This window comes from Scyliorhinus canicula, chromosome 4, assembly GCF_902713615.1.
Source record: "Scyliorhinus canicula chromosome 4, sScyCan1.1, whole genome shotgun sequence".
Taxonomy (NCBI): domain Eukaryota; kingdom Metazoa; phylum Chordata; class Chondrichthyes; order Carcharhiniformes; family Scyliorhinidae; genus Scyliorhinus; species Scyliorhinus canicula.
The window spans coordinates 2515162-2539740 of record NC_052149.1 but is presented as its reverse complement, the minus strand read 5'-3'; the positions used below and the strand labels follow the sequence as shown (position 1 = coordinate 2539740).

Below are 24579 nucleotides of genomic sequence, written 5' to 3'. Positions count from 1 at the left end.
TGATTAAAGCTGTGGGGAACGGAGAATCACAGGAGGTCGCAGCATCCGGCAACGGGCCCATTAAATACATGCAAACGGAACATTAAACCCGATTCTCCGTTCCATTGGGGAACATAATCCGAGTGTTCCGGGACAGAGAATCCTGCCCTTTATCCTCCTGGTTCGAGTGAAAACATCCTCTCAGAATACATTCTATCCAAACCCTCAGGATCTTGTGTGTTTCAATCAGATCACCTCTTATCCTTCTAACCCGCAATGCGTACGTCCCAGCCTCTCTCCAACATTTCTTCATGGGGTAAGCCGCACATCCCAATGACTCCAGTGAACTTTCTCTCAACTGCTTCTCACGCAATTATATATTTTATCAAATAAGGAGACCAAAACTGTACACAGTATCCGGATATGGTCTGATCAATGCCCTGTACAGCTGCAGTAAAACCTTCCTCCTCTCAGACACGTGATGTGTAATGCAGAACAAGGCCAGCAGCGTGGGTTCCATTCCCGTGCCAGCCTCCCCGAACAGGCGCCGGAATGTGGCGACTAGGGGCTTTTCACAGTAACTTTACTGAAGCCTACTTGTGACAATAAGCGATTATTATTACCAACCATAAAAATACTGTGGCTACAAGAGCAGGTCAGATGCTGGAAACTCTGCAGAGATTAACTCACCTCCTGACTCCTCAAAGCCTGCCCGCTGTCGACATGGCACAAGTCAATGTGTGCTGCAGGTTGTTAATTCTCAAGCTGCAGGAAGCTCCTGAATCAGATAACTTTCATCCCAATGTTCTGAAGGAATTGGTGCAGAATATCTGTGATTCTAATGGATATTGCCTTGGTTTCTGAGTCAAATCCCAGAGTGTTGCAAAATAGTAAACGTGACTCCGAACATCAGAAAGGAACAAGTCGGAATGAAGCATCGAGTCACAGAGTCACGGGTTTGGATTCTCCGGTTGCCGACGGCGAAATCGCGTTTGGCAATCGGCCAGAGAATCAAAGTTCCCGACCAAATTGGGGGTGGTGCCGCCTTTGCGATGCTCCGCCCCCTCCGCGCCACACGCCGTACCGACGGCCTCAGGACGTTGCCTGAGACCCGCCCCCGGATGGTCCGTCTCCGACCGGCCGAGTTCCCGACGGCGTCAGTCCCGTGTGGTCTAATCCATCGGGAACTCAGCGCCACAGACTGGGTAGGGCCGATCCGCGGGCAGGGGGGACTTAATCAGGGGCTGGGGGCACTGCGGGTGTGGGGCGGTGTTTCGGGGCGCATAAGCCAGCTGAAGGGGCGGGGGGAGGGACTATTTTGCGGGCCTTTTTCGCGAGCGTCTGGTGCCATGTAGCACGGTGCAGCCGCTGGAAATGGAAAGAAGGAACTAAAACTCATGTTGCTCCTCTCGAGAACGAGTCTGGGAATTGATAATGGAAAACAAAGAAACGGCAGAGGCACCAGACAGGTATTTTGTGTCTGTTTTCACTGTAGAAAACTTTCCAAAGATGTTGAAAATCAAGACGTGAAATGGAGGGGGGAACTTCAAACCATCACCAGGAAAAAGGTGCTGACAAAACTATTAAACCTAAACACTGACAAGTCCCCAGGACCAGATGGCCTGGCTGAACAGATACTAGGTTATAACTACAAAGAACAAAGAAAAGTACAGCACAGGAACAGGACCTTCGGCCCTCCAAGCCTGTGCTGACCATGCTGCCCGTCTAAACTAAAATCTTCTACACTTCCTGGGTCCATATCCCTCTATTCCCATCCTATTCATGTATTTGTCAAGATGCCCCTTAAACGTCACTATCGTCCCTGCTTCCACTACCTCCCCCAGCAGCGAGTTCCAGGCACCCACTACCCTCTGTGTAAAACACTTGCCTCGTATATCTCCTCTAAACCTTGTCCCTCGCACCTTAAACCTATGCCCCCTAGTAATTGACCCCTCTACCCTGGGAAAAAGTCTCTGACTATTCACTCTGTCTAAGCCCATCATAATTTTGTAGGCCTCTATCAGGTCGCCTCTCAACCTCCGTCGTTCCAGTGAGATCAAACAGAGTTTATTCAACCACTCCTCATAGCTAATGCCCTCCATACCAGGCAACATCCGGGTAAATCTCTTCTGCACCCTCTCTAAAGCCTCCACATCCATCTGGTAGTGTGGCGACCAGAATTGAACACTATACTCCAAGTGTGGCCTAACTAAGGTTCTATACAGCTGCAACATGACTTGCCAATTCTTATGCTCAATGCCCCGGCCAATGAAGGCAAGCATGCCGTATGCCTTCTTAAATACCTTCTCCACCTGTGTAGCCCCTTTCAGTGACCTGTGGACCTGTACACCTAGATCTCTCTGACTTTCAATACTCTTGAGGGTTCTACCATTCACTGTATATTCCCTACCTGCATTAGACCTTCCAAAATGCATTACCACACATTTGTCCAGATTAAACTCCATCTGCCATCTCTCTGCCCAAGCCTCCAAACAATCTAAATGCTGCTGTATCCTCTGACAGTCCTCATCGCTATCCGCAATTCCACCAACCTTTGTGTCGTCTGCAAACTTACTAATCAGACTAGTTACATTTTCCTCCAAATCATTTATATATACTACGAACATCAAAGGTCCCAGCACTGATCCCTGCGGAACACCACTAGTCACTCCAATTAGAAAAGCACCCTTCCATTGCTACTCTCTGCCTTCTATGACCTAGCCAGTTCTGTATCCATCTTGCCAGTTCACCCCTGATCCCGTGCGACTTCACCTTTTGTACCAGTCTGCCATGAGGGACCTTGTCAAAGGCCTTACTGAAGTCCATATAGACAACATCCACTGCCCTACCTGCATCAATCATCTTTGTGACCTCTTCAAAAAACTCTATCAAGTTAGTGAGACACAACCTCCCCTTCACAAAACCATGCTGCCTCTCACTAATACGTCCCAAATGGGCGTAGATCCTGTCTCGAAGAATTCTCTCCAGTAATTTCCCGACCACTCACAGAAGGCTCACTGGCCTGTAGTTCCCTGGATTATCCTTGCTACCCTTCTTAAACAAAAGAACAGCATTGACTATTCTCCAGTCCTCCAGGACATCACCTGAAGACAGTGAGGATCCAAAGATTTCTGTCAAGGCCTCAGCAATTTCCTCTCTAGCCTCCTTCAGTATTCTGGGGTAGATCCCATCAGGCCCTGGGGACTTATCTACCTTAATATTTTTCAAGACGCCCAACACCTCATCTTTTTGGATCTTAATGTGACCCAGGCTATCTACACACCCTTCTCCAACTCAACATCCACCTATTCCTTCTCTTTGGTGAATACTGATGCAAAGTATTCATTTAGTAGCTCGCCCATTTCCTCTGGCTCCACACATAGATTCCCTTGCCTACCCTTCAGTGGGCCCTTTCCCTGGCTACCCTCTTGCTTTTTATGTACGTGTAAAAAGCCTTGGGATTTTCCTTAACCCTATTTGCCAATGACTTTTCATGATCCCTTCTAGCCCTCCTGACTCCGTGCTTAAGTTCCTTCCTACTTTCCTTATATTCCACACAGGCTTTGTCTGTTCCCAGCCTTCTAGCCCTGACAAATGCCTCCTTTTTCTTTTTGACGAGGCCTACAATATCTCTCATTATCCAAGGTTCCCGAAATTTGCCGTATTTATCCTTCTTCTGCACAGGAACATGCCGGTCCTGAATTCCTTTCAACTGACATTTGAATGCCTCCCACATGTCATTTATTTATTTAACCTCAAACATCCGCCCCCAATCTAGGTTCTTCAGTTCTTGCCTAATATTGTTATAATTAGCCTTCCCCCAATTTAGCACATTCACCCTAGGACCACTCTTATCCTTGTTCACCAGCACTTTAAAACTTACTGAATTGTGGTCACTGTTCCCAAAATGCTCCCCTACTGAAACTTCTACCACCTGGCCGGGCTCATTCCCCAATACCAGGTCCAGTACAGCCCCTTCCCGAGTTGGACTATCTACATATTGTTTTAAGAAGCCCTCCTGTCTGCTCCTTACAAACTCTGCCCCGTCTAAGCCCCTAGCACTAAGTGAGTCCCAGTCAATATTGGGGAAGTTGAAGTCTCCCATCACAACAACCCTGTTGCTTTTACTCGTTTCCAAAATCTGTCTACCTATCTGCTCCTCTATCTCCCGCTGGCTGTTGGGAGGCCTGTTGTAAACCCCCAACATTGTGACTGCACCCTTCTTATTCCTGATCTCTGCCCATATAGCCTCGCTGCCCTCTGAGGTGTCCTCCCGTAGTACAGCTGTGATATTCTCCCTAACCAGTAGCGCAACTCCGCCACCCCTTTTACATCCCCCTCTATCCCGCCTGAAACATCTAAATCCTGGAACGTTTAGGTGCCAATCCTGTCCTTCCCTCAACCAGGTCTCTGTAATGGCAACAACATTATAGTTCCAAGGACTAATCCAAGCTCTAAGTTCATCTGCCTTACCTGTTATACTTGTTGCATTAATGCATATACACTTCAGGCCACCAGACCCGCTGTTTTCAGCAACATCTCCCTGTCTGCTCTTCCTCAGAGCCATACCTGCCCTATTCCCTAGTTCTCCCTCAATGCTTTCACCTTCTGACCTATTGCTCCGGTACCCACCCCCCGCCATACTAGTTTAAACCCTCCTGTGTGACACTAGCAAACCTCGCGGCCAGGATATTTATGCCTCTCCAGTTTAGATGCAACCCGTCCTTCTTTTACAGGCCACACCTGCCCCGGAAGAGCTCCCAGTGGTCCAGATAACGGAAACCCTCCCTCCTACACCAGCTGTTTAGCCACATGTTTAGCTGCTTTATCTTCCTATTTCTAGCCTCACTGGCACGTGGCGCAGGGAGTAATCCCGAGATTACAACCCTAGAGGTCCTGTCTTTTAACTTTATGCCTAGCTCCCTGAACTCCTGCTGCAGGACCTCATGCCCATTCCTGCCTATGTCGTTAGTACCAATATGTACAACGGTCTCTGCCTGTTTGCCCTCCCCCTTCAGGATGCCCGCTACCCGTTCGGAGACATCCTGGACCCTGGCACCAGGGAGGCAACATACCATCCTGGAGTCTCTTTCACGTCCACAGAAGCGCCTATCTGTGCCCCTGACTATAGAGTCTCCGATGACTATTGCCCTTCTGCGCTTTGACCCTCCCTGCTGAACATCAGAGCCAGCCATGGTGCCACTGCTCTGGCTGCTGCTGTTTTCCCCGATAGGCTATCGCCCCCGACAGTATCCAAAGGGTTAAACCTGTTCGAGAGGGGAACAACCACAGTGGATTCCTGCACTGACTGCCTGCCCCTTCTGGTGGTCACCCATTTCTCTGCCTGCACCTTGGGTGTGACCACATTTATATAACTGCTATCTATGACGCTTTCCGCCACCTGCGATGCTCCTGAGTGCATCCAACTGCTGCTCCAACCGAACCACACGGTCTGTGAGGAGCTCCAGTTGGGGGCTTTCTGCAGATGAAGCCATCCGGGACACTGGAAGCCTCCCAGACCTGCCACGTCTCACAGTCAGAGCATTGCACCCCTCTAATTGACACTGCGTCAATTAATTAGTAAATTAAATTTCAAAAGTTTTTAAAAAAAAGTTAACTGTATGTTTCCTGGCACTAGATTTCTACTATAAATGTGAAAGCTGAATACAGTACTCTCCGATCTCTGGCTTAGATACCCCTCTAAATTATAATTAAGTAATTATGTTTAATTAGTTTAACGATGCTTAATTTTTAAATTTAGTGTAGATTCCCAACCAGCCAATCAGGTCACAGCTTTACTGTGATGTCACTTCCGTTTCCCCCTCCCCCCACACACAATTTGAAAAGGTAAGAAAAATAAAAATGAATAAAAATCAATTACCTTCCCGGGATGCTCTCTGGTTCTCTCCCTGCAGATTAAAAGTTACAGGCCAGAAGAGAGAGAACAAAACAGTCGGGGGAAAATCACCTTCTCCCACTCTGCACCGAATTACCAAGTTCCAAATTCCCACTCTGGATGTGCATCACTCACTCCGGCTGTGTCTCCTTCACCTGCGCAAAGCTTCCAAAATTCCCTAGATTCTGAAAAGGTTCCAGCATATTGGGAAATAGCAAGTGCAACACCTTTAATCAGGAAAGGTGGGAGACAGGAAGCAGGAAGCTAATGGTCAGTGAGAGGAAATTGCTGGAATCCATTATTAAGGAGATTACAGCAGGATGATTAGCGAATCATAATGTGATCAGGCAGAGTCACATGGTTTTGTGAAAGGGTAATTGTGTTTAACTCGTTTATTAGGATTCTTTGAAGAATTAACAAGCAAGGTGGATAGTAGGGACCTGTAGAGGTGTTTTTCTTGGGTTTCCAAAAGGCTTTTGATAACACGATCCACCAAATGTTACTACAAAGGATATGGAGCTCGATTCTACGGTCGCTGACGCTGAAAACGCATTTGGTGACCCGGCGGAGAATCCGATTTCCCGAACAAACGGGCGATGCTTTTGCGATGCTCCGCCCCCCTCTGTGAGTACGCCACGCCACGTATCGACGGCCTCAGGAAATTGCCTGCGACCTGCCCCCCGATACTCCGCCCCCGACCGGCCGGGTTCCCGACGGTGTGGGTCTCTCATCGTCCCATCTGTCGGGAACTCAGCGTGGGGGGGGGGGGGGCTGATCCGCGGGCAGGGGCCACTTTATTAGGGGCTGGGGCACTTTGGGGGCTGGTCTGGGATGCGCGTGCCAGCCAAAGGGGGGCACTAGTTAGCGGGCCGAATCCGTGAGCAGCCTCCGCCATGTAGCACGGCCACGGAGCCGGCAATTCTCCAGGGCCTATCGGCAGCTAGAGCCGGGTTCTCTGCGCTGCCTCGTTGCTGGCCCCCAGGCAAATGGGGAATTGGTGCCTGCTTTGAGCCATTTTTTCTGGTGTAAAATACCACCGTTCCTACCCCTGCGTGGGGACATAGCCTCAGAATCCAGCCCAGGAGCTCACGGTGCGGGGGGGGGGGGGGGGGGGGGGGGGGTAACCTATAGGCTTGGAGAGAGGATTGGTTAGTCAACAGGGAGCAAGCATGCTGGGAGAATGGTCAACTCTTCCTTCTTATCATCTTCTGTGGGCATCAATGACAGGAACATCATTTAGTGACCATCCCTAATTGCCCTTGGGAAGCTGGTGGTGAGCTGCCTTCCGGACAGTGGAGTGGTTTACCCACCGGAGATACAAACCAGAGCACATTAATGTGGGTGTGACGTCACAGACAGGTTCGACTGGGTGAGGCGGCACATTTCCTTCCCTGAGGGGTATCAGTGAAGCTGGTGGGTGTTTCGAAGAACCCGGCGGTACTTTGCTGGTCACCATCACCATAGCCGGCTTCACACTCCCAGTTATTGAATTAATTCCCCAGCTGCTGTTGTGGGATTTGAACTCCTATCTCGGGATCATTAGTCTGGTCTCCGGATTACCATTCCAGTAACAGAACCATTATGCCACCATTCCTGACATCTCATTTACATTTCAGCAATTTTACAGTTCAAATAAAATCCATTGAAATGTGAAGTGGATTAAACGTATCCCATTTGATTTTAACTCAAACATTCATTTTATGAATTAATCTGATTGAGGTTTTGCTGTTTTTGTGAAGTGCTGGGAGAATAAATTAGTCCTTCCTGCAATCTGCTGTTAAACTGTGTTCGTGACTGACAGACTGTCTCATCCCATGTGTGCGAATCGGTGTGTGTGAGCGAGTGTGGGTGTGAGCGAGTGTGGGTGTGAGCGAGTGTGGGTGTGAGCGAGTGTGTATGTGAGCGAGTGTGGGTGTGAGCAAGTGTGTATGTGAGCGAGTGTGGGTGTGAGCGAGTGTGGGTGTGAGTGAGTTTGGGTGTGAGCGAGTGTGGGTGTGAGCGAGTGTGGGTGGGAGTGAGTGTGGGTGTGCATGGGTGAGTGAGGGAGAGTGATGTGTTAGCATGAGTGAGTGAGTGAGTGTGGGTGGGTGAGTGTGGGTGAATGTGAGTGGGTGAGTGAGTGAGTGAGTGAGTGTGGGTGAGTGTGGGTGAGTGAGTGTGGGTGAGTGTGGGTGAGTGTGAGTGGGTGAGTGTGAGTGGGTGAGTGAGTGTGGGTGAGTGAGTGTGGGTGGGTGAGTGTGGGTGCATGTGAGTGGGTGAGTGAGTGTGGGTGAGTGAGTGTGGGTGAGTGTGAGTGGGTGAGTGAGTGTGAGTGAGTGTGAGTGGGTGAGTGTGAGTGGGTGAGTGAGTGTGGGTGAATGTGAGTGGGTGAGTGAGGGTGGGCGAATGTGAGTGGGTGAGTGAGTGTGGGTGAGTGAGTGTGGGTGAGTGTGAGTGGGTGAGTGAGTGTGAGTGAGTGTGAGTGAGTGTCAGTGGGTGAGTGTGAGTGGGTGAGTGAGTGTGGGAGAGTGTGAGTGGGTGAGTGAGTGTGGGTGAGTGAGTGTGGGTGAGTGTGAGTGGGTGAGTGAGTGTGGGTGAGTGTGAGTGGGTGAGTGTGAGTGGGTGAGTGAGTGTGGGTGAGTGTGAGTGGGTGAGTGTGAGTGGGTGAGTGAGTGTGGGTGAGTGAGTGTGGGTGAGTGAGTGTGGGTGAGTGTGAGTGGGTGAGTGAGTGTGGGTGAGTGAGTGTGGGTGAGTGTGAGTGGGTGAGTGAGTGTGGGAGAGTGTGAGTGGGTGAGTGTGAGTGGGTGAGTGAGAGTGGGTGAGCGAGAGTAGGTGAGTGAGTGTGGGTGAGTGAGTGTGGGTGAGTGAGTGTGGGTGAGTGAGTGTGGGTGAGTGTGGGTGAGTGTGAGTGGGTGAGTGTGGGTGAGTGTGAGTGGGTGAGTGTGAGTGGGTGAGTGAGTGTGGGTGAGTGTGTGGGTTAGTGTGAGTGGGTGAATGTGAGTGGGTGAGTGTGAGTGGGTGAATGTGAGTGGGTGAGTGTGAGTGGGTGAGTGAGTGTGGGTGAGTGTGAGTGGGTGAGTGAGTGTGGGTGAGTGAGTGTGGGTGAGTGTGAGTGGGTGAGTGAGTGTGGGTGAGTGTGTGTGGGTGAGTGAGTGTGAGTGGGTGAGTGTGGGTGAGTGAGTGTGGGTGAGTGTGAGTGGGTGAGTGAGTGTGGGTGAGTGTGAGTGGGTGAGTGAGTGTGGGTGAGTGTGAGTGGGTGAATGTGAGTGGGTGAGTGAGTGTGGGTGAGTGAGTGTGGGTGAGTGTGTGTGGGTGAGTGTGTGTGGGTGAGTGTGAGTGGGTGAGTGTGATTGGGTGAGTGAGTGTGGGTGAATGTGAGTGGGTGAGTGTGAGTGGGTGAGTGAGTGTGGGTGAGTGTGAGTGGGTGAGTGTGAATGGGTGAGTGTGAGTGGTGAGTGAGTGTGGGTGAATGTGAGTGGGTGAGTGAGTATGGGTGAGTGAGTGTGGGTGAGTGTGTGTGGGTGAGTGTGAGTGGGTGAGTGTGATTGGGTGAGTGAGTGTGGGTGAATGTGAGTGGGTGAGTGTGAGTGGGTGAGTGTGTGTGGGTGAATGTGAGTGGGTGAGTGTGTGTGGGTGAGTGAGTGTGGGTGAATGTGAGTGGGTGAGTGTGAGTGGGTGAGTGTGAGTGGGTGAGTGAGTATGGGTGAGTGAGTGTGGGTGAGTGTGAGTGGGTGTGGGTGAGTATGGGTGAGTGAGTGTGAGTGGGAGAGTGAGTGTGGGTGAGTGTGAGTGGGTAAGTGAGTGTGAGTGGGTGAGTGAGTGTGGGTGAGTGAGTGTGGGTGAATGTGAGTGGGTGCGTGAGTGTGGGTGAGTGAGTGTGGGTGAGTGTGAGTGGGTGAGTGAGTGTGGGTGAATGTGAGTGGGTGAGTGTGGGTGCATGTGAGTGGGTGAGTGAGTGTGGGTGAATGTGAGTGGGTGAGTGTGGGTGAGTGAGTGTGGGTGAGTGTGAGTGGGTGAGTGAGTGTGAGTGGGTGAGTGAGTGTGGGTGAGTGTGAGTGGGTGAGTGAGTGTGAGTGGGTGAGTGAGTGTGGGTGAGTGTGAGTGGGTGAGTGAGTGTGGGTGAGTGAGTGTGGGTGAGTGTGGGTGAGTGAGTGTGAGTGGGTGAGTGAGTGTGGGTGAGTGTGAGTGGGTGAGTGAGTGTGATTGGGTGAGTGTGGGTGAATGTGAGTGGGGTGAGTGTGAGTGGGTGAGTGAGTGTGGGTGAGTGTGAGTGGGTGAGTGTGAGTGGGTGAATTAATATGGGTGAGTGAGTGTGGGTGAGTGAGTGTGGGTGAGTGAGTGTGGGTGGGTGAGTGTGGGTGAATTAATATGGGTGAGTGAGTGTGGGTGAATGTGAGTGGGTGTGTGGGTGAGTGTGAGTGGGTGAGTGTGAGTGGGTGAGTGAGTGTGGGTGAATGTGAGTGGGTGAGTGTGAGTGGGTGAGTGAGTGTGGGTGAGTGAGTGTGGGTGAGTGTGAGTGGGTGAGTGAGTGTGGGTGAGTGAGTATGGGTGAGTGTGAGTGGGTGAGTGTGAGTGGGTGAATGTGAGTGGGTGAGTGTGAGTGGGTGAGCGTGAGTGGGTGAGTGAGTGTGGGTGAGTGAGTGTGGGTGAGTGAGTGTGGGTGAGTGAGTGTGGGTGAGTGAGTGTGGGTGAGTGTGAGTGGGTGAGTGAGTGTGAGTGAGTGTGAGTGGGTGAGTGTGAGTGGGTGAGTGAGTGTGGGTGAGTGTGAGTGGGTGAATGAGTGTGGGTGAGTGAGTGTGGGTGAGTGAGTGTGGGTGAGTGAGTGTAGGTGAGTGAGTGTGGGTGAGTGAGTGTGGGTGAGTGTGAGTGGGTGAGTGAGTGTGGGTGAGTGTGAGTGGGTGAGTGAGTGTGGGTGAGTGAGTGTGGGTGAGTGAGTGTGGGTGAGTGAGTGTGGGTGAGTGAGTGTGGGTGAGTGAGTGTGGGTGAGTGTGAGTGGGTGAATGTGAGTGGGTGAGTGTGAGTGGGTGAGTGTGTGTGGGTGAGTGTGAGTGGGTGAGTGTGAGTGGGTGAGTGAGTGTGGGTGAGTGAGTGTGGGTGAGTGAGTGTGGGTGAGTGAGTGTGGGTGAGTGAGTGTGGGTGAGTGTGAGTGGGTGAATGTGAGTGGGTGAGTGTGAGTGGGTGAGTGAGTGTGGGTGAGTGAGTGTGGGTGAGTGAGTGTGGGTGAGTGTGAGTAGGTGAGTGAGTGTGGGTGAGTGAGTGTGGGTGAGTGAGTGTGGGTGAGTGAGTGTGGGTGAGTGAGTGTGGGTGAGTGAGTGTGGGTGAATTAATATGGGTGAGTGAGTGTGGGTGAATGTGAGTGGGTGAGTGTGAGTGAGTGAGTGAGTGTGGGTGAGTGAGTGTGAGTGCGACTGAGTGATTGCGAAAGTGAGTGGGTGAGTGCGTTTGACAGTGCATGTGAGTGTGTGTGCGTGGGTGGGTGTGAGCTAGTGTGGGTGTGAGCGAGTGTGTATGAGAGCGAGTGTGGGTGTGAGCGAGTGTGGGTCTGAGCGAGTGTGGGTGTGAGAGAGTGTGGGTGTGAGTGAGTGTGGGTGTGCATGGGTGAGTGAGGGTGAGTGATGTGTTAGCATGAGTGAGTGAGCATGGGTGGGTGAGTGTGGGTGAGTGTGAGTGGGTGAGTGTGGGTGCATGTGAGTGGGTGAGTGAGTGTGGGTGAGTGTGAGTGGGTGAGTGTAGGTGAGTGAGTGTGGGTGAGTGAGTGCGGGTGAGTGTGAGTGGGTGAGTGAGTGTGAGTGGGTGAGTGAGTGTGGGTGAGTGTGAGTGGGTGAGTGTGAGTGGGTGAGTGTGAGTGGGTGAGTGAGTGTGGGTGAATGTGAGTGGGTGAGTGTGAGTGGGGAGTGAGTGTGAGTGAGTGTGAGTGGGTGAGTGTGATTGGGTAAGTGAGTGTGGGTGAATGTGAGTGGGTGAGTGTGAGTGGGTGAGTGAGTGTGGGTGAGGTGAGTGGGTGAGTGTGAGGGGTGAGTGTGAGTGTGGGGTGAGTGAGTGTGGGTGAGTGAGTGTGGGTGAGTGAGTGTGGGTGAGTGAGTGTGGTGTGAGTGAGTGTGGGTGAGTGAGTGTGGGTGAGTGTGAGTGGGTGAGTGAGTGTGGTGAGTGTGAGTGGGTGAGTGAGTGTGGTGAGTGAGTGTGGGTGAGTGTGAGTGGGGTGAGTGAGTGTGGGTGAATTAATATGGGTGAGTGAGTGTGGGTGAATGTGAGTGGGTGAGTGTGAGTGGGTGAGTGAGTGTGGGTGAGTGAGTGTGAGTGCGACTGAGTGATTGCGAAAGTGAGTGGGTGAGTGCGTTTGACAGTGTGTGTGCGTGGGTGGGTGTGAGCTAATGTGTGTCAGTGTATGTGTGTGTGAGTGGGTAAATGGGTGATTGTGTGTGAGTGTATGTGATTGTGTGTGGGGAAGTGTGCGAGTGTGTAATTTTGTATGTCTGTGAGAGAATGTGGGTGTGCATGGGTGAGTGAGGGTGTGTGATGAGTTAGCATGAGTGAGTGAGTGAGTGCGGGTGAGTGAGTGTGGGTGAATGTGAGTTGGTGAGTGAATGTGGGTGAGTGAATGTGGGTGAATGAATGTGGGTGAGTGTGAGTGGGTAAATGGGTGATTGTGTGTATGTGATTGTGTGTGGGCAGGTGAGCGAGTGTGTAATTGTGTATGTCTGTGTGCGGGAGTGTGTGTGAATGTGGGTGAGTGAGTGTGGGTGAATGAATGTGGGTGAGTGTGAGTGGGTAAATGGGTGATTGTGTGTATGTGATTGTGTGTGGGCAGGTGAGCGAGTGTGTAATTGTGTATGTCTGTGTGCGGGAGTGTGTGTGAATGTGGGTTTGTGTTTGTGTGGCTGAGTGTGTGCCTGAGTGGGTGAGTGTGAGTGAATGTTTGTGAGTGTGAGTTGAGTGAGTGTGTAATTTGAGTGAGTGTTTGAGTGGGTGAGTCTAACTAATGTGTGTGTGCGAGTGGGTAAGTGGATGAGCATGTGAGTGTGTGCACGAGTGGGTGAATGTGTGTGTAAGTGTGGGTGAGTGTGGGTGATTGTGCATTTGTGAGTAATTGTGAGTTGAGTGAGTGTGTGGGTGACTGTGTGTGACAGTGCATATGAGTGTGTATATGTGTGTGTGAGTGAATGTGTTCGAGTGAGTGTGTGTGAGTGTGTGTTCTCTTGTGAGTAAGTGTGTTGAGTGAGTGTGTGGGTGACTGTGTGACAGTGCATATGAGTGTGTATGTGTGAGTGTGTATGTGTAAGTGTGTGAGTGTGTGTGAGTGAATGTGTTCGAGTGAGTGTGTGAGTGTGTGTGTGTGAGTGAGTGAGTGAGTGAGAGTGAGTGTGAGTGAGTGTGACAGTGCTTATGAGTTTGTTTCTGTGTGAGAGTGAGAGAGTGAGTGAGTGTGTGTGTGGGTATGTGCGTGTGACAGAGCATATGAGTGTGTGTGTGTGAGTGTGTTTGAGTTAGTGTGTGTGTGTCAGTGTGTGTGTGCATGTGAGTGTGTTTGAGTGAGTGTGTGTGAGTGTGTGTTTGAGTGAGTGTGTGTGAGTGTGTGTGTGTTTGAGAGTGAATGTGTGCATGAGTGTGTTTGGGTGAGTGTGTGTGAGTGTGTGTGTGTGTTTGAGTGTTTGTGAGTGAGTGTGTGTGGGTGTGTGTGGGTGGGTGTGTGTGTTTGGGTGTGTGTGTGTGAGTGTGTGTGTGTGTGTGAATGTATGTGTGTGAGTGTAGGTGTGTGTGGGTGAGTGAGTGTGGGTGAGTGTGTGTGGGTGAGTGTGAGTGTGTTTGAGTGTGTGTGAGTGTGGGTGAGTGTGTGTGGGTGGGTGAGTGTGTGTGGGTATGGGTGTGTTTGTGTGGGTGAGTGAGTGTGTGTGAGTGTGTGAGTGTATGTGAGTGTGTGTGAGTGTGAGTGTGTGAGTGTGTGAGAGTGTGTGAGTGAGTGTGAGTGTGTGTGAATGTGTGTGAATGTGTGTGAGTGTGTGAGAGTGAGTGTGTGAGAGTGTGTGTGGGTGAGTGTGTGTGGGTGAGTGTGTGAGTGTGAGTGTGTGTGAATGTGTGTGAGTGTGAGTGAGTGTGAGTGAGTGTGTGTCAGTGTGTGTGGGTGAGTGTGTGTGAGTGTGTGTGAATGTGAGTGTGCGAGTGTGTGTGAGTGCGTGAGTGAGTATGAGTGTGTGTGAATGTGTGTGAGTGAGTGTGTGTGAGTGTGTGTGGGTGAGTGTGTGTGAGTGTGAGTGTGTGAGTGAGTGTGAGTGTGTGTGAATGTGTGTGAGTGTGAGTGAGTGTGTGTGAGTGTGTGTGAGTGTGCGTGGGTGAGTGTGTGTGAGTGTGAGTGTGTGTGAATGTGAGTGTGTGTGAGTGTGTGAGTGAGTGTGAGTGTGAGTGTGTGTGAATGTGTGTGAGTGTGTGTGAGTGTGTGAGTGTGTGTGAATGTGTGTGAGTGTGTGTGAGTGTGTGTGGGTGAGTGTGAGTGAGTGTGTGTGGGTGAGTGTGTGTGAGTGTGAGTGTGTGTGAATGTGAGTGAATGTGTGTGAGTGTGAGTGAGTGTGTGTGAGTGTGTGTGGGTGAGTGTGTGTGAATGTGAGTGTGTGAGTGTGTGAGTGAGTGTGAGTGTGTGTGAGTGAGTGTGAGTGTGTGTGTGTGAATGTGTGTGAGTGAGTGTGAGTGTGTGTGTGTGAGTGTGTGTGAGTGTGTGAGTGAGTGTGAGTGTGTGTGAATGTGTGTGAGTGAGTGTGAGTGAGTGTGAGTGAGTGTGTGTGGGTGTGTGTGGGTGTGTGTGTGAATGTGCTGTCCGTGTATTTATTGGGAGGGGAGAATGAGACAGGGCGATAACCTGATCTTTGAATTGCTGCCAACGCTGGAGAGCGAATTCAGCATTTCTCCTGAAAAGTCTTGTGTGCCCACAGAAGGTTGTAAGAGGGAAATGAGCCATGTGACTGGTCGAACAGCAGAATCTGCCGTCTCTCCCTCAGCCCAGTTTCAAACCTCACGGTGGGATTTGAAGTCCTGTTCTCTGGATTCGAGGCTGGTGTAACACCAACCCTCCCGCACCACAGCCCGTGGGGGCTATCACCCCAGCATCACCCACAGCCCGTGGGGGCTATCACCCCAGCATCACCCACAGCCCGTGGGGGCTATCACCCCAGCATCACCCACAGCCCGTGGGGGCTATCACCCCAGCATCACCCACAGCCCGTGGGGGCTATCACCCCAGCATCACCCACAGCCCGTGGGGGGTATCACCCCAGCATCACCCACAGCCCGTGGGGGCTATCACCCCAGCAATGTGCAGAAACTGGGTTCATTGTACCAATGTTACAGTCACAGTCTGAATACATTCTCACCCTCAACACTTTCCGGCCCACTCCCCCACTCACACTGAACTCACACTCAGAGAACAGGAGACGCAACAGATTGGGAATGAGAGAGCGAGCAAATGTGTAAAAGAAACAGATGCATATTAAAAAGTAGCAGATAAAGGCACTAGTTTCAGGCACTGACTGACTAAGCGGTAGCAGGAAGCTAATATTTATCTCTTAGCCAAGGTGACTAGACTCAGATTACCTGGTTATTATCACAGTGCTGTCTGTGGGATCTTGCTGTGTACAAAGTGGCTGATCTGTCTCCTCGATGACTACGTACCCGCTGAATTCACCCTGAGCTGGGAAGGTGACAGAGTGACACCTAATCTGCTCTGACTGACCCAGTCAGTGTATCAGACACATCTCCAACAGGGGGATAGAAACCAGCGCTCCGATTTACCGCAAAGACAGCGGTTGTTTTAGAACGGTTCATTAATCGGCCGAGGGAATAATTTCCTCGCATAAACTACGTGTTTTCCAATAAATTCTACATTTTTAATTATTGGTAAAACATATGGCTGATTATTAATCAGGAGTATTCCCCGAGCAATGATGTAGGAACCAGTTATCCTGAGGAGATGATTAACATGAGGAGAGGATAATTCACATCTCCAGACAGACCGGAATTTATATTCCAACAATTTCATTGCAGGACACTTCCTATCAGAATGCGATCGCAGCAGATTTTCAGACAAGGTGACATAGAACATAGAACAGTACAGCTCAGTACAGGCCCTTCGGCCCACGATGTTGTGCCGACCATTTATCCTAATCTAAGATCAACCTAACCTACACCCCTTCAATTTACTGCTGTCCATGTGCCTGTCTAAGAGTCGCTTAAATGTCCCGAATGACTCTGACTCCACCACCTCTGCTGGCAGTGCATCCCACACACCCACCGCTCTCTGTGTAAGGAACCTACCTCTGACATCTCCCCTATACCTTCCTCCAATCACCTTAAAATTATGTCCCCTCGTGACAGCCATTTCCACCCTGGGGAAAAGTCTCTGGCTATCCACTCTATCCATGCCTCTAATCACCTTGTACACCTCTATCAAGTCACCTCTCTGCCTTCTTCGCTCCAGTGAGAAAAGCCCTAACTCCCTCAACCTTTCTTCATAAGACATGCCCTCCAGTCCAGGCAGCATCCTGGTAAATCTCCTCTGTACCCTCTCCAAAGTATCCACATCCTTCCTATAATGAGGCGACCAGAACTGGCCACAATATTCCAAGTGTGGTCCAACTAGGGTTTTATAAAGCTGCAGCAAAACCTCACGGATCTTAAACTCAATCCCCCCGATAATGAAAGCCAACACAACATTATGCCTTCTTAACTACCCTATCAACTTGGGTGGCTGAGGGATCTATGTACATGAACCCCAAGATCCCCCTGTTCCTCCACATTTCCAAGAATCCTGCCTTTAACCCTGTATTCAGCATTCAAATTTGACCTTCCAAAATGAATCACTTCACACTTATCAAGGTTGAACTCCATCTCCCACTTCTCAGCCCAGCTCTGCATTCTGTCAATGTCCTGCGGTAACCTGCAACAGCCCTCGACACTATCTACAACTACCCCAACCTTCATGTCATTGGCAAACTTACTAACCCACCCTTCCACTTCCTCATCCAAATCATTTATAGAAACCACAAAGAGCAGAGGCCCCAGAACAGATCCCTGCGGGATACCACTGGTCACCGACCTCCAGGCGGAATACTTTCCATCCACTACCACCCGCTGTCTACTTTCAGCCAGCCAATTCTGTATCCAGACAGCCAAATTTCCCTGTATCCCATGCCTCCTAACTTTCTGAATGAGCCTATCATGGGGAACCTTATCAAATGCCTTACTGAAATCCATATACGCCACATCCACTGCCCGACCTTCATCAATGTGTCTCGTCACATCCTCAAAGAATTCAATGAGGCTTGTTTTCAAGGTAAAGATAGATCGTTTTTTGAAGAATAAAGGGATTAAGGGTTATGGTGTTCGAGCCGGAAAGTGGAGCTGAGTCCACAAAAGATCAGCCATGATCTCATTGAATGGCGGAGCAGGCTCGAGGGGCCAGATGGCCTACTCCTGCTCCTAGTTCTTATGTTCTTATGAGGCCTGTGAGGCACGACCTGCCCCTCACAAAGCCATGCTGACTATCTTTAATCAAACTATGTTTTTCTAAATAATCATAAATCCTATCTCTCAGAATCCTTTCCAGTATTTTGCTCACCACAGACGTAAGACTGATGAGTCTGTAATTCCCAGGGATTTCCCTATTCCCTTTCTTGAACAGGGGAACAACATTTGCCTCCCTCCAATCATCTGGTACTACTCCAGTGGAGAGTGAGGACACAAAGATCATCGCCAATGTCACAGCAATCTCCTCCCTCCTTCCCGTAGTTACCTTGGGTATATCCCGTCAGGCCCAGGGGACTTATCTATCCTGATACTTTTCAAAATCTCCAGCACATCTTCCTTCTTAATATCAACCTGTTCGAGTCTATTAACCTGGTTCACGCTGTTCTCATGAGCAAAAAGTGAATACTGAAGCAAAATATTCATTTCGGGCCTCCCCTATCTCCTCAGACTCTTGGCACAAGTTCCCTCCACTATCCCTGATCAGCCCTACTCTCACTCTGATCATCCTTTTATTTCTCACATAAGTGTAGAACGCTTATCCATGCCTCTAATCACCTTGTACACATCTATCAAGTCACCTCTCTGCCTTCTTCGCTCCAGTGAGAAAAGCCCTAGCTCCCTCAACCTTTCTTCATAAGACATGCCCTCCAGTCCAGGCAGCATCCTGGTAAATCTCCTCTGTACCCTATCACTAATCCTTCCTGCCAGGGCTTTTTCATGCCCCCTTCTAGCTCTCCTAAGTCTATTTTTTAGTTCCTTCCTGGCTACCTTGTAACCCTCTAGAGCTGAGTCAGATCCTTGCTTCCTCAACCTTCCGTAAGCTTCCTTCTTCCTCTTGACTAGAAGCTCCACTTCTCTTATCATCCAAGGCTTCTTCACCTTACCATTCCTTCCTCGTCTCAGTGGGACAAAACAATTCAGCACTCGCAGCAAGTGCTCCTTAAACAACCCCCACATTACTGTTGTGCATTTCCCCAAGAACAATTGTTCCCACTTTATGCTCCTCAGCTCCTGTCTAATAGCAGTATAATTTCCCCTCCCCCAATTAAATACCTTCCCGTAATGTCTGTTCCTGTCCCTCTCCATGACGATGGTAAAGGTCAAGGAGTTGTGGTCACTGTCACTGAAATGCTGTTCCACCGAGATATCTGACACTCGGCCTGGTTCGTTGCCGAGCACCAAGTCCAATATGGCCTCCCCCCTAGTCGGCCTATCTACATATTGAGTCAGGAATCCTTCCTGTAAACACCTGACAAAATCTGCTCCATCCAAACCATTTGCACTAAGGAGGTTCCAGTCAATATTAGGGAAGTTGAAGTCACCCACGACAACAACTCTGTTACTTCTGCACCTTTCCAAGATCTGCTGCCCAATCTGTTCCTCTATCTCTCTGCTGCTATTGGGGGGTCTATAGAAAACTCCCAATAAAGTGACTGCTCCTTTCTTGTTTCTGACTCCCACCCATACTGACTCAGGAGACAAACCCTCCTCAGCTACCTCCTTTTCTGCAGCTGTGGTACACTCCCTAATTAACAGTGCCACTCCCCCTCCTCTTTTACCTCCCTCCCTATTCTTCTGAAAACATCTAAACCTCAGAACATCTAACAACCATTCCTGCCCCAGTTAAATCCATGTCTCCGTAATGGCCACAACATCGTAGTTCCAAGTACTGATCCATGCTCGATGTTCATCTCCCTTATTCCTGACACTCCTTGCATTGAAAGACACACTTTAACCCATTCCACTGAGTGCAACTCTGCCCTATCAACTGTCTATCCTTCCTCACAGACTGCTGCATACTATTTCTGCCTGTTCAACAGCTACCCTATCCTCTGATCCATAGCTCTGGTTCCCATCCCCCTGCCAAACTAGTTTAAACCCTCCCGAAGAGCTCCAGCAAACCTCCCACCCAGGATATTGGTGCCCCTCCAGTTTAGGTGCAATCCATCCTTCATGTACAGGTCCCACCTTCCCCAGAAGATATCCCAATGATCCACATATCTGAAGCCTTCCCTCCTGCACCAGCCCTGTAGCCACATGTTCAGCAGCACTCGCTCTCCGTTCCTTGCCTCACTTGCACGTGCCACCGGTAGCAATCCTGAGATCACCACTCGGCTCGTCCTGCTCTTTAGCTTCCAACCTAACTCTCTAAAATCACTTTTTAGATTCCCATCCCTTTTCTTAGCTGTGTCGTTGGTACCAATGTGCACCACGACTTCTGGTTGCTCTCCCTCCCCCTTAAGAATCCTGTAGACTCGATCCGAGACATCCCTGGCCCTGGCACCCGGGAGGCAGCATACCTTCCGGAAGTCTCGCTCGCAACCACAGAATCTCCTATCTATTCCCCTAACCATTGAGTCTCCTATCACTATTGTTTTTCTATTCTCCCCCTTCCCATTTGATTTGGATCCCATGTGGTGCTTTTTGTGCGAAATTAGAACTTTGTTCAATGAAACATCTCCCAGCAGCTCCACAGAGACTGAACATTATAAACATCGGAGTCTGCAAACAAACCTACAATCCCACTGGAAATATTGGACATTCCCCAGTAGAGATATTGGATATTCCCCACTGGAGATTGGATATTCCCCACTGGAGATGTTGGACAGTCAGATACACAATTGGACACATTCCCCACAGGGCAGCACGATAGCATTGTGGATAGCACAATCGCTTCACAGCTCCAGGGTCCCAGGTTCGATTCCGGCTTGGGTCACTGTCTGTGCGGAGTCTGCACATCCTCCCCATGTGTGCGTGGGTTTCCTCCGGGTGCTCCGGTTTCATCCCACAGTCCAAAGATGTGCAGGTTGGGTGGATTGGCCATGATAAATTGCCCTTAGAGTCCAAAATTACCCTTATCGTTGGGTGGGGTTACTGGGTTATGGGGATAGGGTGGCGTTGTTGACCTTGGGTAGGGTGCTCTTTCCAAGAGCCGGTGCAGACTCGATGGGCTGAATGGCCTCCTTCTGCACTGTAAATTCTATGAGATGTTGGACAGTCAGATACACAATTGGACACATTCCCCACTGGAGATGTTGGACAGTCAGATACACAATTGGACACATTCCCCATTGGAGATATTGGACAGTCAGATACACAATTGGACACATTCCCCACTGGAGATATTGGACACTGTCAGATACACAATTGGACACATTCCCCACTGGAGATATTGAACAGTCAGATACACAGTTCCAGATACTGTGTGAATAATAATCAAGTGTGGGGGTTTGAAGGGAATTCATGTGAATAAAAGCCATTCAGTGAGTGTCCATTCCAGAACAGAGAGTGATTCAGAAAGGTTTTTACTCACCAGTGTGCAGTACATCTCGGGGATTTCTCCACACGTACTGTTGGAGGGATCTAGCCTGATCTTCAGGAATCTGGTGAGCAGAGCAGCCTCAGGCTGGCAAGCCATATAATCCCAACTGAGCCCCTGATCCCAGTGAACCTGAGTCTTACACAGATCATAGTGACCCCAGGATGGGAAATGCTGGGCAGCAAGAGACAGGGTCGTCCAAAGGGCCTGAAGAGGCAGCACGCTGAACAAGCTCATCACTTTGATTGGATATTTCTCAGAGAGGGAGGATCCCAATCCGTCTGGGGGTAATTCAGGAATCTCCACTCCGACTGGATTCTCACTCAGGCACGAAGAATCTCAGTATTGCTTAAAGTGTTCCAGGTATTCCAGCTGTTTTCCCAGTGTTGGTGGGGATGTTCCCGGTGTTGGGGATGTTCCGGGTTTTGGGAATTCCAGCTGTTTTCCCAGTGTTGGTGGGGATGTTCCCGGTGTTGGGAATTCCAGCTGTTTTCCCAGTGTTGGTGGGGATGTTCCCGGTGTTGGGAATTCCAGCTGTTTTCCCAGTGTTGGTGGGGATGTTCCCGGTGTTGGGAATTCCAGCTGTTTTCCCAGTGTTGGTGGGGATGTTCCCGGTGTTGGGAATTCCAGCTGTTTTCCCAGTGTTGGTGGGGATGTACCAGGTGTTGGGAATTCCAGCTGTTTTCCCAGTGTTGTTGGGGATGTTTCCGGTGTTGGGAATTCCAGCTGTTTCCCAGTGTTGTTGGGGATGTTCCCGGATTTGGGATTTCCAGCCCCTGGCTACAGCAGGCAGACGTTCTGATTGGCTAATCAGTCAGCATTGGGAGCCAATGAGATGATGACCTCCTGGTCAGAGTTGGTTTTCCATCGATTTTCTCTTCCTTCCGGCATCAGTTCCCTGTCAGGAGAGAAAGTAAATCAATGGATTTGGGAATAGTTGTTGCTCCTGACCTTCGAACCTGACCCTCAGTCCCTCCGTCCAATCAGCTGCAAGGTTACAGGGAAACGAAGACCCAATTAGGAACTCAGCAGCCAATCGGAATAAAGGAGACATGTAAAGATCCCAAACGAGAGAAAAACTATTCTCCTCAATCCACTATCTCCCCAAACTCAGCAGCTCAAACTGAAAATACAAACAGTAATTCTCAATCTTATAGAAATGTGTCTCTCCGTCAAACACAAACTCAGAGTTTGGTGACTCAACCCACAGTCTGTTTTACAACACAAGGTGATACTCTGGGTAGTGACAGATACAGAATAACACAGAGATATTTATAAACCATTTCTGTAATAAATACTACGGGATTTTCTAAACTGCTACACGGTGAACAGAAATAGTCTCCGAATGTCTCACATCCTCCCCCAGAATGCTGTTCCCCATCAGACCGAGCATCACCATCGACACACACCTTCTGGAGCTCAATGTGACTCTGCTGCACAATCCCCCAAACCAGGCTCCCCCTCTCCAATCTCCAACACACACTCACCCTCTCCAATCTCCAACACACACTCACCCTCTCCAATCCCCAACACACACTCACCCTCTCCAATCTCCAACACACACTCACCCTCTCCAACACACACTCACCCTCTCCAACACACACTCACCCTCTCCAATCTCCAACACACACTCACCCTCTCCAACACACACTCACCCTCTCCAATCCCCAACACACACTCACCCTCTCCAATCCCCAACACACACTCACCCTCTCCAATCCCCCAACACACACTCACCCTCTCCAACACACACTCACCCTCTCCAACACACACTCACCCTCTCCAATCTCCAACACACACTCACCCTCTCCAACACACACTCACCCTCTCCAACACACACTCACCCTCTCCAACGCACACTCACCCTCTCCAACACACACTCACCCTCTCCAACACACACTCACCCTCTCCAACCTCCCAACACACTCACCCTCTCCAATTCCCAACAAACACACATCCTCTCCAACACACACTCACCCTCTCCAATGCACACTCACCCTCTCCAACACACACTCACCCTCTCCAACACACACTCACCCTCTCCAATCCCCAACACACACTCACACTCTCCAATCCCCAACACACACTCACCCTCTCCAACACACACTCACCCTCTCCAACACACACTCACCCTCTCCAACCTCCCAACACACACTCACCCTCTCCAACACACACTCACCCTCTCCAATCCCAACACACACTCACCCTCTCCAATCCCCCAACACACACTCACCCTCTCCAACATACACTCACCCTCTCCAATCCCCAACACACACTCACCCTCTCCAATCCCCAACACACACTCACCCTCTCCAATCCCCAACACACACTCACCCTCCCCAATCCCCATCACACACTCACCCTCTCCAACACACACTCACCCTCTCCAACACACACTCACCCTCTCCAACACACACTCACCCTCTCCAACACACACTCACCCTCTCCAATCCCCAACACACACTCACCCTCTCCAATCCCCAACACACACTCACCCTCTCCAATCCCCAACACACACTCACCCTCTCCAACACACACTCACCCTCTCCAACACACACTCACCCTCTCCAATCCCCAACACACACTCACCCTCTCCAACACACACTCACCCTCTCCAACACACACTCACCCTCTCCAACACACACTCACCCTCTCCAATCTCCAACACACACTCACCCTCTCCAATCCCCAACACACACTCACCCTCTCCAACACACACTCACCCTCTCCAACACACACTCACCCTCTCCAACACACACTCACCCTCTCCAATTCCCAACACACACTCACCCTCTCCATTCCCCCAACACACACTCACCCTCTCCATTCCCCCAACACACACTCACCCTCTCCATTCTCCCAACACACACTCACCCTCTCCAACACACACTCACCCTCTCCGACACACACTCACCCTCTCCAATCTCCAACACACACTCACCCTCTCCAACACACACTCACCCTCTCCAATCCCCAACACACATTCACCCTCTCCATTCCCCCAACACACACTCACCCTCTCCAATCTCCAACACACACTCACTCTCTCCAATCCCCAACACACATTCACCCTCTCCATTCCCCCAACACACACTCACCCTCTCCAATCCCCAACACACACTCACTCTCTCCAATCCCCAACACACACTCACCCTCTCCAATCCCCAACACACACTCACCCTCTCCAATCCCCAACACACACTCACCCTCTCCAATCCCCAACACACACTCACCCTCTTCAATCCCCAACACACACTCACCCTCTCCAATCCCCAACACACACTCACCCTCTCAAATCCCCAACACACACTCACCCTCTCCAATCCCAAACACATACTCACCCTCTCCAACACACACTCACCCTCCCCAATCCCCAACACACACTCACCCTCTCCATTCTCCATCGCACACTCACCCTCCCCAATCCCCAACACAAACTCACTCTCTCCATTTCATCATAGTATTTACAGTGCAGAAGGAGGCCTTTAGGCCCATCAAGTCTGCACTGGCCCTTGGAAAGAGCACCCCAATAAAGTCCACACCTCCACCCTACCCCATAAACCAGTAACCCCACCTAACCTAAGGGCGATTTATCACAGCCAACCCACCTAACCTGCACATCTTTGGACTGTGGGAGGAAATCGGAGCACTCGGAGGAAATCCACGCAGACACGGGGAGAACGGGCAGACTCCGCGCAGACAGTGACCCAAGCCGGGGATCGAACCTGGGACACTGTAGCTGTGAAGCAACTGTGCTATCCACTGTGCTACCGTGCCACCCCAAGGCACAAATATCATACCATTGACTGATAGAAATGAGGCTATGGCAGGTGAGGACCTTGAGAGGATTGTTATCACTAAGGAGGTAGTGATGGGCAAGCTAATGGGGCTAAAG

The 24579-nt window shown here is 50.5% G+C and overlaps 1 protein-coding gene across 5 annotated transcripts in view; it reads right to left on the bottom strand.

Moving 5' to 3' along the window:
• LOC119964301 (netrin-G1-like) overlaps positions 1 to 24579 on the bottom strand; it is a 728862-nt gene that overhangs the window by 102586 nt on the left and 601697 nt on the right. For all 5 annotated transcript variants that reach the window (XM_038793578.1, XM_038793577.1, XM_038793581.1 and 2 more), the window contains exon 2: positions 20679 to 21582. In XM_038793578.1, coding sequence (XP_038649506.1) covers positions 20679 to 20921 — 243 coding nt within the window. In that variant the 5' untranslated portion in view covers positions 20922 to 21582. The remainder of the gene's footprint in view (positions 1 to 20678; positions 21583 to 24579) is intronic.